The sequence below is a fragment of the Nerophis lumbriciformis genome, linkage group LG02 (assembly GCF_033978685.3).
Source record: "Nerophis lumbriciformis linkage group LG02, RoL_Nlum_v2.1, whole genome shotgun sequence".
Taxonomy (NCBI): domain Eukaryota; kingdom Metazoa; phylum Chordata; class Actinopteri; order Syngnathiformes; family Syngnathidae; genus Nerophis; species Nerophis lumbriciformis.
Genome location: NC_084549.2, coordinates 17,263,438 through 17,282,047, shown reverse-complemented (window position 1 = coordinate 17,282,047; position 18,610 = coordinate 17,263,438). Strand labels below are relative to the sequence as shown.

The 18,610-nt window shown below is 38.5% G+C and overlaps 1 protein-coding gene across 1 annotated transcript in view; it reads right to left on the bottom strand.

The window, feature by feature from the left end:
• The window catches only part of crtac1b (cartilage acidic protein 1b), an 86,192-nt gene that overhangs the window by 52,133 nt on the left and 15,449 nt on the right, over positions 1 to 18,610 (bottom strand). Inside the window, exons 2-4 of the mRNA XM_061949300.1 lie at positions 14,651 to 14,838; positions 10,047 to 10,243; positions 9,838 to 9,974 (exon numbers count right to left, since the gene is read on the bottom strand). Of these exons, the coding sequence (XP_061805284.1) occupies positions 9,838 to 9,974; positions 10,047 to 10,243; positions 14,651 to 14,838 (522 nt within the window). The remainder of the gene's footprint in view (positions 1 to 9,837; positions 9,975 to 10,046; positions 10,244 to 14,650; positions 14,839 to 18,610) is intronic.

Below are 18,610 nucleotides of genomic sequence, written 5' to 3'. Positions count from 1 at the left end.
ATGTTGACCATAGGAGGAGCACTTTTAGAACTGACACAGTTTTTTTTGGGGGGGGACCACCCTAATTTTGATATATTTCATCACCAGGGGTGCAAATAAGACATTCTATTAGATGCAATGGTTTTCCGTATTGGGACCATGATTTATGTCCTAACTTCCTCATACGGAAGGTACTTTTCCTTGTTGATGTCTCAAGAAGTACAGAAATACAAGAGCACACACACACACACACACACACACACACACATGCAAACGCACACATTCACCGCCTCACAGCTTGAAAAATGAGACTGAACTACAATGAAAGACTCAAGGGCCTCTGCCAGTTACTTAACAAACCTAAAAGTCAATGATTTTTCAATAAGTCTTTGCCCAAGGCTAATTTCTGCCAGTGTAATTGGCAATGTAATAAGTGTGACATGCATCTGTGCAAAGTGCATGTGAGGTGCTGGCTTGCAGTGTGTGCTCCTCTGCCAGAATCTACTGAAATAGACAAAATAGGTGACAACATATTGATTTATCACCTTAATACTTATCCATGATCCCTTTTATTATAGTTATAGTAGTATGGCGTCTATAACGACTTTATTTCAACTTGCATCCATGTGATGTGTTATAAATAATCAGTGGTAAATGACTTAGTTTGACAGTCATGTTGACTCACTATTTTGCAAGTTCAAGCCACACTTTATACCAGGGGTGTCAAACGTACGGCCCGGACAGGTTTTATCCGGCCCACATGATAGGTTTGCCAAGTATAAAAATGAGCTGCTTTTTTTTTAACAAAATAAACTGTTGTACTAAATGTGTCCACTGGATGTCACAATAGAAATTCTGTTAGGCAAGCAAGCGGTTTATACCGGGGCTAAGCAAGAGGTACACAGTAAAGGGTGACTGTGGCTCCTCCTCCTCGACACACATGAAACTTAAAACCTGCTGTTTTATGTCTTCTGCTTCGAACACAACGTTATTTGGCACCCTCGAAGCCCCAAAATGTCTCTGTCAAACAGAAAAGTGAATTTCAACCTTTAGAATAGTTTTTACCTCCGTTTCTTACGGTTTGTTGAGTTAGCACCGGATTGATACGTGGACATGACAAAGGAGGTATTTGATACCTAGAAGAGTTTACATGTTGTGCTTTTTGTTCAATCCCAGAAAGACTGTGACTTAAAGTTTAATTCTAGCTTTGTAGATACACTGAGGACAAGTCTAAGCTCATTGTGTTTTTGAAACTGCACCAATTTCCTCAGAATTTTCAACAAATTTTAAGTGTTTTCTCCCGAGGATTACTTGTGATTTGTACGTTTCCAGAATGTGCTAGTTCTATTTTTGTCCAAAGTAAAACAAAGAAAACGTAGTTTTTTTTTTGTCGAAAAGATAATTTGCCCTGTCTGTCGACATACAGGCTAACGGGCATATATTTCCCCCGTTAGCCTGTATGTCGATGTGTCATGTGCTAGCATGCTAAGCATTCGTTGCACGAACATACTAGCTTTGTTAGACAAGATCAAAGATTGTATTGGACAATATAGTTTACATACGAATTTACAAGTAATAAGAACACGTAAATGCTTACTTACCTATCAACGAGGAAATTAGCAAATTTGGCGTTAGATAAAAAAATATTCTATGACTTCAAGCGTCTCCAACTTTCAAAGGCATCCCCGATACAAATCCTCGTTTTGTTCCTTGCTTTGTCATGAATAAGTTGAGAATCGTAACGACGCCTTTTAGATTTACTAAGATCTGACATGTTTAGTAACTTTACCAGTGGCAGTAGCTAGACAAAGAGGGCTGTGCGTAACTGGCAACCTGGATGTTACACACTCACAGACTTTTTAATTGGTCAAACGGTGAAGGGCAGGACATCAAAATTAAAATAAAAACAAGATTTCGGGGCTGTAAATCTAATATTGAAATGAGCATATCCCGGCTGAACTACTGTTATCAGTTATAGAGGTATTCGAAAAGAACATGATTTATTATTGCCTTTTGACATATCAGGGCCATTTAAAGATGACTTGACATGAAATTCTTACATATGGCTCATTTTAAGTAAAACATTTGTGATAAAAATCATCCAATTTGTTTTCAAAATGTGGAAATAACAGTGTTTCTCATCCTCATCATTTATTTGTATTCCTTTCATGAAAATGCATGTATACAAGCCACGTACAGTTGACACTTTCATTGTTTTTTGTTTCTTATACATTTCCATGATCAGAAAGGAGCAGATGGAAGAATAATATTCTTATATTTATCCGCCCCCTTTTTAACACACATTATTTTAGATGACTTTATCACTGTTCTCTCCACCAACACCCCAACTCCAACATACTTTTTAATTTTCGTTTAAGCATTTTCACAATGACACGTCCAATCAAAATCAAAAATCAATTTGATATAATTCCAGTTGTCTCTTTTTGTAACTCTTTTTAAATTGAAAAATATTCTTGCAACTTTTTAAGTCTTTCTTTAGAGAATTCCATGCTTTCACACCAGCAACAGACAAGCACATTTGTTTCAAATTTGTCCGCACTCTTGGATGTTTAAAATCATACGGCCTTCTGTGGTTCTCATCTTCAGACGTGAACACAAATAACTTTTGTAAATCCTTCCGAAGAACTTTATTTCTAGCTTTGAACATCACTAATAGAGAATGCAATTCTACAATGTCTTTTAGTTTTAATAATCCTGCCCTAATGATGAGTGGATTTGTGTGGTCTCTGTATCCTACTTTAAAAATAATAAAAATTACTCTTTTCTGTGAAAGAAATAAAGGCATTATGGCATATTCTCCAATTGTTGCTTCCAGTTAAAACCATTTATGGGGGTTTTGCCTATAATCAGAGCATTTTCACTTGTTACGAAATTAACAAAAAGGTTGTTTAAGACTTTAAGCCAGGGGCGTCAAACTCATTTTAGCTCAGGTGCCGCATGGAGGAAAATCTATTCCCAAGTGGGCCGTAATGGTAAAATCATGGCATGATAACTTAATAATAAAGACAACTCCAGGTTGTTTTCTTTGTTTTACTTTGGCCAAAAATAGAATAAGCACATTCTGAAAATGTACAAATCACAAATAATCCTCTGGACAAAACTCTTCAAGTTTGTTGAAAATTCTGAGGAAATTGGTGCAGTTTCAAAAACACAACGAGTTTAGACTTGGTTTCAGTGTATCTACAAAGCCAGGATTAAACTTTAAGTCACAGTCTTTCTGGGATTGAACAAAAAACACAACATGTAAACTCTTCGAGGTATCAAATACCTCCTTAGTCACGTCCACGTATCAATCCGGTGCTAACTCAACAAACCGTAAGAAACGGAGGTAAAAACTATTCAAAAGGGTTAAGTTCACTTTTCCCGTGTTTGACAGAGACATTTTGGGGGAGTAAGGGTGCCAAATGACGATGTGTTCAAAGCAGAAGACATAAAAACGGCAGGTTTTAAGTTTCATGTGGGTCGAGGAGTAGGAGCCACAGTCATCTTTTACTGTGTATATCCTGCTTGGCCCCGGAATAAACCGTTTGCTTGCCTAACAGAATTGTTATTGTGACATCCAGTGGACACAATTAGAACAGCATTTTTTTCGTTAAAAACAAAAAAGAAAGCAGAACATTTTTATACTTGGCAAACTTATCATGTAGGCCGTTTGACACCCCTGCTTTAAGGCTTTATAGTTCTTTATACAGCAGTTCTGTGTTTCGTTACAAAATATTGTTAAAAGTAGAGATGAATGCGTTAAAATGTAATATCGGAAATTATCGGTATCGTTTTTTTTAGTATCGGTATCGTTTTTTTTGTTTGTTTTTTTAATATATATATATTTTTTTTTTATTAAATCAACATAAAACACACAAGATACACTTACAATTAGTGCACCAACCCAAAAAAACCTTCCTCCTCCATTCACACTCATTCACACAAAAGGGTTGTTTCTTTCTGTTATTAATATTCTGGTTCCTACATTATATATCAATATATATCTTCCCTCAGGCCGTAAGACTCTTGAACGCATCATAATTAAATTATCCCCTCAACTCCCCCCAAAATGGATTAACTCGCTGGAATAAAAAAGACAATATAACATACATCCATAAACGTGGACGCATGTGAAAAAGTGTAATATATTTATCTGTACAGTAATCTATTTATTTATTTATATATATTTATTTATTTTATATATATATTTATATATTATTTATATATATTTATTTATTTATATATGCACCGTATTGCTTTTTTATCCTGCACTACCATGAGCTTATGTAACAAAAATTTGTTCTTATCTGTGCTGTAAAGTTCAAACTTGAATGACAATAAAAAGGAAGTCTAAGTCATATCAATACAGTCTGCAAGGGATACAGTCCGTAAGCACACATGATTGTGCGTGCTGCTGGTCCACTAATAGTACTAACCATTAACAGTTAATTTTACTAATTTTCATTAATTAGTAGTTTCTATGTAACTGTTTTTATATTGTTTTACTTTCTTTTTTATTCAAGAAAATGTTTTTAATTTATTTATCTTATTTTATTTCTTTAATCTTTTTTAAAAGTACCTTATCTTCACCATACCTGGTTGTCCAAATTAGGCATAATAATGTGTTAATTCCACGACTGTATATATGGGTTGATATCCGTATCGGTTGATATCGGTATCGGTAATTAAAGAGAATATCGGATATCGGCAAAAAGCCATTATCGGACATACCTAGTTAAAAGTATGCAACATTTTTATAATAACTAAGTAGTCAAGCTTAATGTGGAGACACTGTGTTTATTATCTAATTGTTCCTTCAGGTTGATTAAAGAATTCATAAATTGGCACCCTTGTGCACCAGTCAGCCACTAGCCAACATTAGCCTCTCTTTTGTTGCCTGCTTGAATGCCATTTAATAAAAGCTCGGCCCCTTTTGTCATCCTGCTGAAATTGCCACGGAAGAACACACGCCACGTCTTTTTGGCTCGCTCTAAAAGTATTGTGCCATTAAAAGTGAATATCTTTCCAATCGGGGTGGCAGCCGCGCAACCCATCAGTGCTCGGCGAGATGCGACGGCGGTTTGAGGAGGGAAAGGAGGAAAAAAAAAAAAACAACAACCGTGAACCCAACTGTCCTCTCTCTCCACTATTAGCTTCTTTATCCCTAGATTGGAAGTCAGCGTGCGATAAGAGACAAAGAAAGAGGCCGTCAGAGAAAGTAAAAGAGGCGGAAAAAGAAATGAAAAAGGGACTGAAAGGAAGAAATAAAGAAAATGATACCAGGCAGAGAGCAGTCATCACTCATCGCCTCGTACGATGTTCTATAAAACAAACGAGCCCCCCGGCCTCTGTAATTACACTGCTTGGCGATGGACAGTGGAGACAAAATGGCCTTGCAGTCCCCCAAATGAAGTGTCATAGCACATGGCGGGGAGGGCGGCGCGGGCAGGCCATGAATTATCACTGGTAAACAAACGGACGCAACCATGCATGCACACAGAAGACATACCCAGTGGAACCTCCAAAGTTGAACACAATCAGTTCCGTAACTGCGAACATTCTCCTAAAGGAGCAAAGTTGTGAAACCCTCACATACAGACAACATTCTATTCGTCAGTGAGTCAGGAACCACAGGTGAATTGCGGATTTAATCATGGAGGGCAAACTGGGACGACTATGTGGGAATCAAACCCATGCCTACCCTCTACCACAGTGTTTTTCAACCACTAGTGTACCGTGAGATATTGTTTGGTGTGCCGTGGGAAATTACGTAATTTCCCCTGGGTTAAAAATATTTTTTTGCAAACCAGTAATTATTGTCTGTGCTGTCAAGAGCTCGGCCGAGTAACCGTGTAATACTCTTCCATATCAGTAGGTGGCAGCAGGTAGCTAATTGCTTTGTACATGTCGGGAACATGGTTCAGAGGGGACAGAGCTTTCTCTGTTGCGGGTCCCAAAGTCTGGAACGATCTCCCTCTCCATGTGAGACAGGCCCCTTCTTTGGCTATTTTTAAGACCCTTCTTAAAACCCATTTTTATTCACTGGCTTTTAACCCAGCATGAGACTTTGAACTGTTTTTAGCTTTTAACTTTTTGAACTGTTTTTAACTTTTAAACTGTTTTTATTTAACAAACTGTTCTAGGGTAATTTATATTTGCTTTTTAAATGTGTATTTTTATTTCTGTTTTAAATGTTATTTTTTAGTCTGTCCTTTGCCTTCATTTCTTTGTGGTGTACAGCCCTTTGTTTTTCAACTGTGCTTGTTTTTAAAGGGCTTTATAAATAAAGTTGGTATGGTATGGTATGGTATGGTTTGTCGTGATCACAACATGCAGGCGACAGCGGCAGGCAGCGTGCAGGTAAAAAGGTATCTAATGCTTAAACCAAAAATAAACAAAAGGCATTGAAGCTGTGCAAAACGAAACTAAAACTGAACTAGCTGCAAAGTAAACAAAAACAGAATGCTGGACGACAGCAAAGACTTACAGCGCGTGAAGCAGACGGCGTAAACAAAGTACATCCGTACATGACATGACAATCAACAACAAAATAGGAGCGGAAGACAAGAAGTAAAACACTACACACAGGAAAACACCCAAAAACTCCAAATAAGTCACAGCGTGATGTGACAGGTCGTGACAGTACACCTACTTTGAGACAAGAGCTATAGTGATGCATGGTTGGTTATGGTTTGAATTAATATCCAACAATTGCGAGAACGACTTTTTACTGTCAATATCAGCTGCTGAGTTTCATTTTTTTATGTTTTCTGCTGGTGGTGTGCCTCTGGATTTTTTCAATGAAAAAAATGTGCCTCAGCTCAGAAAAGGTTGAAAAACACTGCTCTACCATACCCAGTGTTGGCGTTAACGCACTTTTTGTGTCTTTTTATGCATTGAAATCAGAAAGGACGCGCATTTCAGGAAGTCCTCCCGTCCACCTGGCGCAGATTTTATTTATTTATTTTTTTCACTGCCCGGTTTGCTCTTTTTCTTTTTTTTTCATTGATTATCGCTTACCGCCGGTGTTTTGTTCTGTTTATATTTGCCGGGTCAAATGATTAATTATTGGTCGACTTCAAAGTAATGCACTTTCCGGTACACTTTCTTAAATTTTAATTCGCCGAAGGTTTTATCGATCACAAATACTGCATTTCCGGTATTAGGACTCCCGCGTGTTATTGTTTTCGTCATGGCGAGCAACAATCCCAAGAAACAAAGCTTCAATGAAAAGTGGCTTGAGGAGCCACTTTTCAGCAAATGGCTCACTTATGAAGATGGAAAGATGTTTTGCACGCTATGTAAACGGGCTAAAAAAAAAAAAGAACACCTTTACGACCAGGTGCACTGATTTTCAAAGATCCAGCCTCACCAGGCACCAAAAAACATCATGTTACACCTTTCCTGCTTGTCGGCTCCCAGACCGTGATCGAGGAGCGCGGGGAATGACGAGGCCGTCGATTTGTTACAATTCTTTATTTATGTTTTCCACAAAGCCAAGCGAACATCCTTTCTATTAACACTCCTGAACATGCTAGCGCTCGCTCTCCTAACTTGCCCACTCACTTACACACGTCACTCACCCCACATACCGCCATTCTTAAAGGGGAACACACAGCTTATGGCCATCACCAAGCCAGAGATGAAATGCTAGAGAAATTGAGTGCAACTGTATTAAATGACATTGAAACTAACTTGCCTAATTCTATGTTTGTTGGCATTATTTGCCATGAAAGTGTAGATGGGGCGGTTTTTAAAGGACTGACGATCTTCATACAAGTGAGAAAAATCAATTCACTTTGTCGTATGCATGTACGCCCTGGCACACCATTATCATCATTTCATCCATCCATCCATCCATTTTCTACCGCTTGTCCCTTACGGGGTCACGGGGGGTGCTGGAGCCTATCTCAGCTGCATTCGGGCGGAAGGCGGGGTACACCCTGGACAAGTCGCCACCTCATCACAGGGCCAACGACCGAAGCAAATAACTTTTTACACTTTTACACTGAATAAATACACCTACAACTTATTAAATGAAAATATAGAAAAAAAAATACTGGCAGCGGTAAAGTTTAGATGCATGAAGGAAAGAAGAAAGTGAATGAATGTTTAGAACTGAATACATTTACATATGCATACAAATGTGTTTTCTTTTGTATTTTTTTAATGAATTAAGTAACGTTTATGACAACTTTTTTCCAAAACACAATATAGAATGTGAGATATAATAGGATGATGCATAAATGTATCATTTGTTTTCAAAACGGTTACAAAAAAGTGGGACTCCAAAAATTTACTGTGGGACCCCATTTTTATGACTTGCGGTAAAGTTTAGACCCATGAAGGAAACAAGAAAGTGAATGAATGTTTATAACTGAATACATTTACATATGTATAAAAATGTGTTTTCTTTTGTATTATTTTTTTTAAGAATTAAGTAACATTTATGACAACCTTTTTTCCAAAACACAATATAGAATGTGAGATATAACAGGATAATGCATACATGTATCATTTGTTTTCAAAACGGTTACAAAAAAGTGGGACCCCAAAATTTACTGTGGGACCCCATTTTTATGACTTGATGGGGTCCCTGGGACCCCATTTTGAGAATTCCTAGCGCCAACACTGATGGAGTATTGGTGCGTGCAAAACAGCAGCAGGCGGTTGTGGCCTGCGGAGCCGGTTCTAATACAAATCAAATATCATCCCGGGGAAACATAGATAATTCCTTTGCAGGCCTTGACTTTGACACCTATGATTTAGATCAGACCTGGTCAAATTAAGGCCCGGGGGCCACATGCGGCCCGTTAAATATTTCAATCTAGCCCGCCGGACATTCCCAAATATTTTTTTTAGATCTTTAAGATGGAAACTGTAGCTGCCATTATGATGTGTAGTGATTTTTTCAAATGACCGTAAATCTTGAACTATACAAAGTATTTCAATGGTTGGAATCTGCGCTTTTGCATGATATACTAGTTAATATGGTAATCTAATTAGTTACTATGGTAATCTAATTAGTTACTATGGTAATCTAAGTCACAGCAGCTCAGACAAGGCACCATGCAATGTGGGAGGGGAGCGTTTCCACAGAGTGTTTCCAGAGCGGCCAGCCTGAAATGCGGGTGTCAGGGACAGACGCGGAAGGAGATTTTTACAAAAAAGTTCTAAAGCTTAGTAATATATCAGATAGTAGGTGGGTTTTCTTTCGCTTTTTCGCATTCATATTTCGCTGTGTTTGTTGCATTTTGTAGCGTTTCGCTTTATTGTAAAATATGTCAATTGACGTTGACAATATTCAGTGTTTTATCGTTCATAGTTGATATTGTAAATCCCACATTCTTTATTTTCATGTACATTCTGGCTCATTCAGTAAAAACAAATTAAAATTCCATTGTTTTTTAAGGCGGTCTGTCATAACGTTTTTAGCATTCAATCAGACATTATTGTGAGGTTTTGCATTAGTGTTCCTAAAAATAGATATACCGGCCCCCAGACACATTTTTTTCTCTAAATTTGGCCCCCAAGTCAAAATAATTGCCCAGGCTTGATTTAGATGATACAACACGGCATTTATGGTTTATAGCTGGCATTGGTGACGATCGCATTGCTTATTTTGAAAATTCCTAGCGTCAATACTGCATACCATTACACCCTTAGGCATTCCCTGTACCCTATTTCATTTATAGTTCTATGGTTATCAGCACACGTGTTTGCTTTGCCCTCACTTGTACCACACAGCCAAATAAAACTCAATAAGCAGAAATTAGCAAGTTATGTTTGATAGTTGAAGCATATTTTTCTAAAAAAAAAAAGGTTGACTTTGAAGGTTCCAATGTAGTGCACTACCTTTCTGTCCACACAGGCCACTGATCGTCCAGCCATGCGGTTGGCTACATCTCTGTGTTCGTTAATCTCATCGTTCAGCAGATCCTCAAAGCGTCCGTTACGAAACTTGAACAGTTTGTCAGAATATGTCGCCCGCCCTGATGTGTGGACATAAAAGGATTAGAGTCACAAAAGAAGTCAAAAACACACGTAGATAAGCAAACTCTTACCAGAAAAGGCGTTATTGGTGTTGAGTACATAAATCTCCTCCCGACCGTCGCCGTCAATGTCACACGCTGTCACCCCAATGGCGTTGCCTTGGCGATCTCTCAGGGCGTAGAATGGGGAGCTTCGGTTGTCCACGGCGATGTTGATGAGCCTCCGTCTCTGCTTGTCGTACTTCAGCACCAGGTTCGGACCATTGTAACTGCCAACACAGGAGCCAGGGGAAACATATTAGAAGAAACTGTGAGCAGAGTCTTTGGAGTAGGATTTGGCAGGTCTGAAGATGTTTGATGACGTTAAACTACTGTATTACATTTTTTCCAGACATAGACGAGTCAACTTTTAAGGTTTATAGCAGAGGTTCTCAAACTTTTTTTCCACCAAGTATCACCTCAGAAAACACTTGGCACTCCAAGTACCACCATTATGAGCAACATTAAGTCCCATCTTAAAACTCATTTGTATACGCTAGCCTTTAAATAGACCCACCCTTTAGACCAGTTGATCTGCCGTCTCTTTTCTGCTCTGCCCTCCTCTCCTGCGTGGAGAGGTTATTAGATGACCACAGATGACGCGCTAGCTGTTCAAAGTCGGGACCACTCATCTGTACATCAGTTGGGGACGTCTCTGCACTGCTGACTTGTCTCCACTCAAGATGATCCCCTGCTGGACTGGACTCTCACACTATTAACAAGATCCGCTCGACGTCCAGTGCACCGGTCGCCCATGGAGGGATCCCCACATCTGCGGTCCCCTCCAAGGTTTCTCATTGTATCCCATTAGGTCGGGGGTCAGCAACCCGCGGCTCTCGAGCCACATGCGGCTCTTTAGTGCCGCCATAGTGGCTCCCTGGAGCATTTTTCAAAAAGGATTGAAAATGGAAAAATACATTTTTGGTTTGAGGACAAACATGACACAAACCTTCCCAATTGTTATAAAGCCCACTGTTTAATATGTTTGTGTGTATGCTTCACTGATGAGAGTATTTTGGTGAACATCGTTTGTACTGCTAATTTTGGCGGTTCTTGAACTCACCATAGTGTGGACTGTGACACAACAGTTTATTTACATGTAAAATCTTCCACTCCTTCTTCGTCTCATTTTGTCCACCAAACGTTTTATACTGTACGTGAATGCTGTTGTTGATGTTATTGACTTGTTGGAGTGCTAATCAGGCATATTTGGTCAGTGCATGACTGCAAGCTAATCAATGCTAACATGCTATTTAGGCTAGCTGTATGTACATTTTGCATCATTATGCCTCATTTTTTTGATAGTAGGCTAATATAGCTAATATAGACACTTACATCATGTGTTGCCTTCATTATAAATAAATAAATAATGATAAATGGGTTATACTTGTATAGCGCTTTTCTACCTTCAAGGTACTCAAAGCGCTTTGACAGTATTTCCACATCTACCCATTCACATACACATTCACACACTGATGGCGTGAGCTGCCATGCAAGGCGCTAACCAGCAGCCATCAGGAGCAAGGGGTGAAGTGTCTTGCCCAAGGACACAACTAGGATGGTAAAAGGTGGGGATTGAACCCCAGTAACCAGCAACCCTCCGATTGCTGGCACGGCCACTCTACCAACTTCGCCACGCCGTCCCATTATAACACTTATATAAAACTTTTAAAGTTATTTTGATAGGTAGGCTTGTATATAGCTAATATAGACACTTACATCATGTGTTGTCTTCATTATAACACTTATATAAGACTTTTAAAGTCATTTTGATAGTAGGCTTGTATATAGCTAATATAGACACTTACATCATGTGTTGTCTTCATTATAACACTTATATAAGACTTTTAAAGTCATTTTGATAGTAGGCTTGTATATAGCTAATATAGACACTTACATCATGAGTTGCCTTCATTATAACACTTATATAAGACTTTTAAAGTAATTTTGAGAGTAGGCTAAAATAGCTATTATAGACACATAATGTGTTGTCTTTATTATAACACTTACCGTATTTTTCGGAGTATAAGTCGCACCGGAGTATAAGTCGCACCTGCCGAAAATGCATAATTAAGACGGAAAAAAACATATTTAAGCCAAACTTTAAAAAAAAAACTGCGACTTATAGTCCGAAAAATACGGTATATAAGATTTTTCATATTTTGCGGCTCCAGACAGATTTGTTTTTTGTATCTTTGGTCCGATATGGCTCTCTCAACGTTCTGGGTTGCCGACCCCTGCATTAGGTTGAGTTTTTTCTTGTCCTGATGTGGGATCTGATGTCGTTGTGGCTTGTGCAGCTCTTTGAGACACTTGTGATTAAGGGCTATATAAATACACTTTGATTGATTGAATATGTAAATACAGTAGTGTAATGGGCCTAAGTATAGGTTTTATTAAACAAATATATTTAATATTTTTTTGGCCACTATTACATTACGCACAGTTTGAACAGTAACACTGTGTTTAAATATTTCTTTAAGTGATTATTTGGCGTACCACTAGATGGAGCACTAGTGGTATGGTCTATAGATTTAATCATGCAAACAAACAGGTGGTGCCAAATTACCTTTATGGGTGAGTCAGAGCCTTTCCTCCAAAGAAATACTTCCAAGGTTAGGCAATTTACAGAATATCAAAAATCTGATTTATAAAAAAAAGGGACATTTTGTCTTTTTGTGGTAAAAGCATTTTTCTAAAGACAGGTTTTGAAAAAGAAGGCTGATTATTATGTTCAGGGTTTTCTTACATAAATGTGTGGCAATAAGATATACAGAGGTACCTCGGAACCCGTTCCAAAAGGTTAGACCAGGGGTCGGCAACCCAAAATGTTGAAAGAGCCATATTGGACCAAAAATACAAAAACACATTTGTCTGGAGCCGCAAAAAATTAAAAGCCATATTACATACAGATAGTGTGTCATGAGATATACATTGAATTAAGAGGACTTAAAGGAAACTAAATGACCTCAAATGTAGCTACAAATGAGACATAATGATGCAGTATGTACATATCGCTAGCCTAAATAGCATGTTAGCATCGATTAGCTTGCAGTCATGCAGTGACCAAATATGTCTGATTAGCACTCTACACATGTCAATAACATCGACAAAACTCACCTTTGTGCATTCATGCACAAAGTTAAAAGTTTGGTGGACAAAATGAGACAGAAAAAGGATAAAACACGTTCTAGGAAGTCGGAGAAAGTTATATATGTAAACAAACTAAGGTGAGTTCAAGGACCGCCAAAATTAGTAGGACAAAACGGCGCTCGCCAAATACTCGAATCAGTGAAGCATGTTTAATATAAACAGTGTGATTTATAACAATTAGGGAGGTTTGTGTCATGTTTGTCCTCCTACAGAAAACATACTAAAACAAAAAATATTTTTTTCCCCCTCATCTTTTTCCATTTTTCATACATTTTTGAAAAAGCGCCAGAGAGCCACTAGGGCAGCGCTAAAGAGCCGAACGGTTGCCGACCCCGGGGTTAGACGAAAACCAAATCGTACCAAAACCAAAATAATTATTTTGATAAGAACTAATGTAAATCAGAACACTTTTTTTAGAGAATAATTATACACTTCCATGCAAAAAAAAGATGCAAAATGCATATGAATGACAAATGAAATCACTTTTACCATTTATTTAAAACTCTTGCTGGCACGCAGACCACACCTTTAAACTTTGTGCAACTGGCCTGGTTCAGTCCCTGCTTCTTTTCTGTTCTCGAACCTGGGTCGTACGCATGAGAGACGAGCGTGCCAGCTACCGAGCCAAAGGCCCGATCTATCACCCCGACAGCCAGAGAGTGAGGTTTTACTAATGTACTCATGGCGCAGCCACACCAACTGGCCTCCATTACATTTGTTATGAGTTCCTTCTTGAATCAAACAGTGTTTCTCACTTTTTTTAGCAAAGCACTTTTTTTTGGCCTTGCTGTGGCTTATTTTGCACTCGTATTCAATAAAAAAGTCACCAACACATGGGATCCTGTAGTACTACAATCCGCAAAATGATAAGCAAACAATATGCAGTTTGTGACATGCGACGCAAATTTTGGGGAAAATTTTCGTTGAGTATTAGGTACACAAATTAGTCAAGTTTAGCCAGTGTTTAGCAAACTTTTTGATGTGCCCTGTAGAGGTCTATTCACGTAAAAGTAACAGGAAATATTCTTTGGGCTCTGTTCTAATTTGTCACTGAAGGTCATTATGTCAATACTGGCCGTGATAAGTTCCCCCTAATGTGATGCCCTCTCTCAGAATTGCTGCTGAATAGGACATCTTTGCAGAAAAGACATTCATGAGACGCGGCCATTTACATCCATCCATCTACAGCCTGTGAGGAATTCATCGCCGCTTGACTGGATAGAAGTAAGCTTGCCAAACCATCTCCATCAGTGGTGCTCTGTCCAATCTCCATCCATTATTAACACATGAGTGAGTCCTAAGTCTTTTCAAAGTCTTTTGCCTTTGTCTTCAACCTTTAGCTCGGAAAATGGAGTGCACCTCCAAACCCAGACTCAGATAGCTATCACTCCAAAGTTTAATCATCTGTTCAAATTAAACATTGTTTAGACTGCTGTGGAAGAATCATGCACGGAGGCGAGAAATGCCACAAATCATTTTCTCACCCTGCGACAAACACCTCCAGATCTCCATCGCCGTCCACGTCGGTGATCGCCACGCCGTAGTTGAGCTGGGTAGGGTTGTTCTCGTAGTCGGGAGGAAGGACAGCCTTGGTCACGGCCGAGAACATGGGCTCGGAACGTTGGGCTAGGTAAAGCGCGGGCAGGAACAGGACAAACTGCAACATCTTGACCTACAGAAAGGAGCGTATATGTTTCAATTAGCAGTTTGTTGACGCACAACATGAAGTCAACTGTGGGAAGTTTAACTACCGTATTTTTCGGACTATAAGGCACACTTAAAATCCTTTCATTGTCTCAAAACTCGACAGTGTGCCTGATAACCCGGTGCGCCTAATGTACGGAATAATTTTGGTTGTGCTTACCGACCTCAAAGCTATTTTATTTGGTACATGGTGTAATGACCAGTGGCAGTCACACATAAGAGACACGTGTAGACTGCAATATGACTCAAGTAAACCACACATACATACATACATACATTTTTTTTTTTTTTTGAAAATGTAATTTTGTTTATAGATTATATGCAATCTGTTGTATTCCAAAAAAAAATTTTTTTTTTTTTTTTTTTTTTTTTCAGTGTACATGAATGAAGGTGTGTGTTGCTGAACCTGACTTGGACATTATCTGGACTGGACCTGGTTTTAAAAAAAAACCTTTAAACAAAGCTAATTTCATTTACAACCAGGTCTGGTGAAGATAAGGTCCTTTTTTTTTATTTATTTTTTTTATTTTTTTTATATAAGATAAATAAATATTTTCTTGGATAAAAAAGAAAGTAAAACAATATAAAAATAATTACATTAAAAAAAAAAAGTAATTAAATGAAAATGTTAGTGGACTAGCAGCACAAACAATCAAGTGTGCTTCAGGGACTGTGTCCCTTGCAGAAGTGTTGTCCATGTTGTGGGAACCAGAATATTGGTAGCGGAAAGAAACAACCCCTTTTGTGTGAGTGGGTGTGTATGAGTGTGAATGGGGGAGGGAGGTTTTTTTTTGGGGTTGATGCACTAGTTGAAAGTGTATCGTGTGTTTTTTTTCTATGTTGATTTAATAAAAATAAAAAAATAAAAAAATAAAAAAACAACACCAAAATTGTATATGTTCCATTGAACATATGGAACATTACACACGGTTCTCAAAAATCTATCAAAATGTTTTAGTACGACTTTGGTAAGCTATGAAGCCGCACCGCTTGATGGACTGTACTGTGCTTCAACATATGAGTATTATTATGGTGTGTGTATAAGGTAAGACATATTATCTGCCGCTTTGTTTCGCGATATAATGCAAAAGCAACTTTTCATACCTTCTGGTAACTGCTGATCTGTAATTTGGGATCTGCATAAGTCCTGAAAATTTGCGCAAGTTCGCCTTTGTAGTCCGTGGTCGATAAGTTTCTTCTTTTTCTCTATCTTTTTGTTATGGGACATTCATCCTCCGCTGTTGCCATTTCTAATATAAAGTAGTGTAAAGTTCTTACTTATATCTGTCAGTAAACTGGCCATGAAAAAGCGCTAAAACATACCGGTGTAGTGAGTTTACATTATTCACCCAAGGAACTTTAGATATTAGAGTTGTTTTTTTACGGGACACATTTACGGCATTGTTATTGCACTAGTGAGCTCCGTTATTGATTTAAGTAAAGTCTGAATGTCATTAAAACAGTTAGCTCCATCTTTTGACACTTCTTCCACTCCTGTCCTTGCACGCTACACCGCTACAACAAAGATGACGGAGAAAATACGCTGCCGAAGGTGAGCCACGTAAATAGGACCGCCCACAAAACGACGCATCCTGAAGCGACTGTCAGAAAGTGGCTTGAAGATGATCTGTAAAACATAATCTATGCAACATTTTGACCAAAAGAACCACCATCACATGTTATGTAGACCAGTGATTTTCAACCTTTTTTGAACCGAGGCACATTTTTTCCATTGAAAAAAGGCGGAGGCACACCAGCAGCAGAAATCATTAAAAACTGAAATTCAGCAGCTGATATTGACAATAAAAAGTCGTCGTCGCAATTGTTGGATATGACTTTAAAGCATAACCAAGCGTGCATCAATATAGCTCTTGTCTCAAAGTAGGTGTACTGTCACCACCTGTCACATCACACCCTGACTTATTTGGACCTTTTTGCCGTTTTCCTGTGTGTAATGTTTTAGTTCTTGTCTTGCGCTCCTATTTTGGTGGCTTTTTCTCTTTTTTTGGTGTTTTCCTGTAGCAGTTTCATGTCTTCCTTGACCGCTATTCCCCGCGCCTGCTTTGTTTTAGCAATCAGGAATATTTCAGTTGTTTTTATCCTTCTTTCTGGGGACATTGTTGATTGTCGTGTCATGTTCGGATGTACTTTGTGGACGCCGTCTTTGCTCCACAGTAAGTCTTTGCTGTCGTCCAGCATTCTGTTTTTGTTTTCTTTGTAACCAGTTCAATTTTACTTTTGTTTTGCATAGCCATGCTTCAGTGCCTTTTCCTAGCGGGACTTGCCTTTTGTTCATTTTTGGTTTAAGCGTTACATACCCCAAAAGGGACAAGCGGTAGAAAATGGATGGATGGATACCTTTTACATGCCAAAAAAGGTTGAAAAACACTGCACTAGACAATGGCACATTATTATAATTATTGATTTGCAAAAAATATTTGGCCCTGCGATGAGGTGGCGACTTGTCCAGGGTGTACCCCGCCTTCCACCCGAACGCAGCTGATATAGCCCAAAAAGGGACAAGCGGTAGAAAATGGATGGATGGATGGATTTTTTTGCACCAATTAGGTGAAGTTGCATAATTTCCCACGGCACACCAGACAATATCTCGCGGCACACTTCCGCGGCACAGTGGTTGAAAAACACCGATGTAGACCACAAAGAAGTGTTTTACATTTAGAAAAAAATTATAATAATGACTCCTTTAATGTGCCCTATAATCGGGTCCACCTTTTGTATGAAAATAGACCTGACTAGACCCGCTCATCGGCAGTACCCCTCATAATCCGGTGCGCCCTATGGTCCGGAAAATACGGTATGTCCACGCAGACTTCCGACTCCTTCGTAGAAATTGGAGTTCGGAATATTTTGATAGATTTTGATCCCATTGAAGTAGTAATTGTGTATTTGGATTGATCTTTAATTTTCACCGTAGTCCAAATGAAGTCAAAAGCCCAATACACCGTAGCCACCATGCAGTGTGATGTACGGGTAATGATGTGACCCAATTAGAAAAATTCCAACCTGGACTAAAACTTGCACATCAATCGGCCGATTTTTGTTAAAAAAAATATGTGATTACCATTAACAATTGCTGCCTTTTAATGACGATCACAAATCCCCTATGGCTCACGCTGTATTTATCTTTAGTCCCCCAGTCGACAAGCAGCAAGTAACTAATTGTGTATTTCCTTACACAGTGTGGAGCCGCTCTCTTAAGCGAATAATAATCGGCTCAATTACGCCAAATAAACTGCATTTCTCAGTATCTAAAGCAGGGGTCCACAACCCTTTTTGCACCAGGGACCAGTTCAATGCAGGCATTATTTTCACAGACCGACCTTCCACATATAGCAGATAAATACAGCAAAAATAAGTGCATGAAAAATACAACTCACTATAACGCTGAATTAGTGGGAGCCTTGGCCTTTTTACCTTTTAAACTAATTTTCGTTTTTTTAGGCAAACATTTCTAATGTTATACGTGATACATCATCGTCGAGGACAAGAGCATTGATATATGTATATAATAAAACTATATGCACTTGCTATTAGTTCCAATTAATTTATATGGCTGTGTATGGATTTCTATTTCTATGGATTTCTATTTCTAGTCTAAAAGTCATGTATCCATATTTTGTGCGATATTTCATACAAAAATACACTTATTTATGCTTTTTGGTGCAGTTTTTCCTATGTAAACACATCTGTTAGTGCTAACGACTTGTGCAATAGGGCTA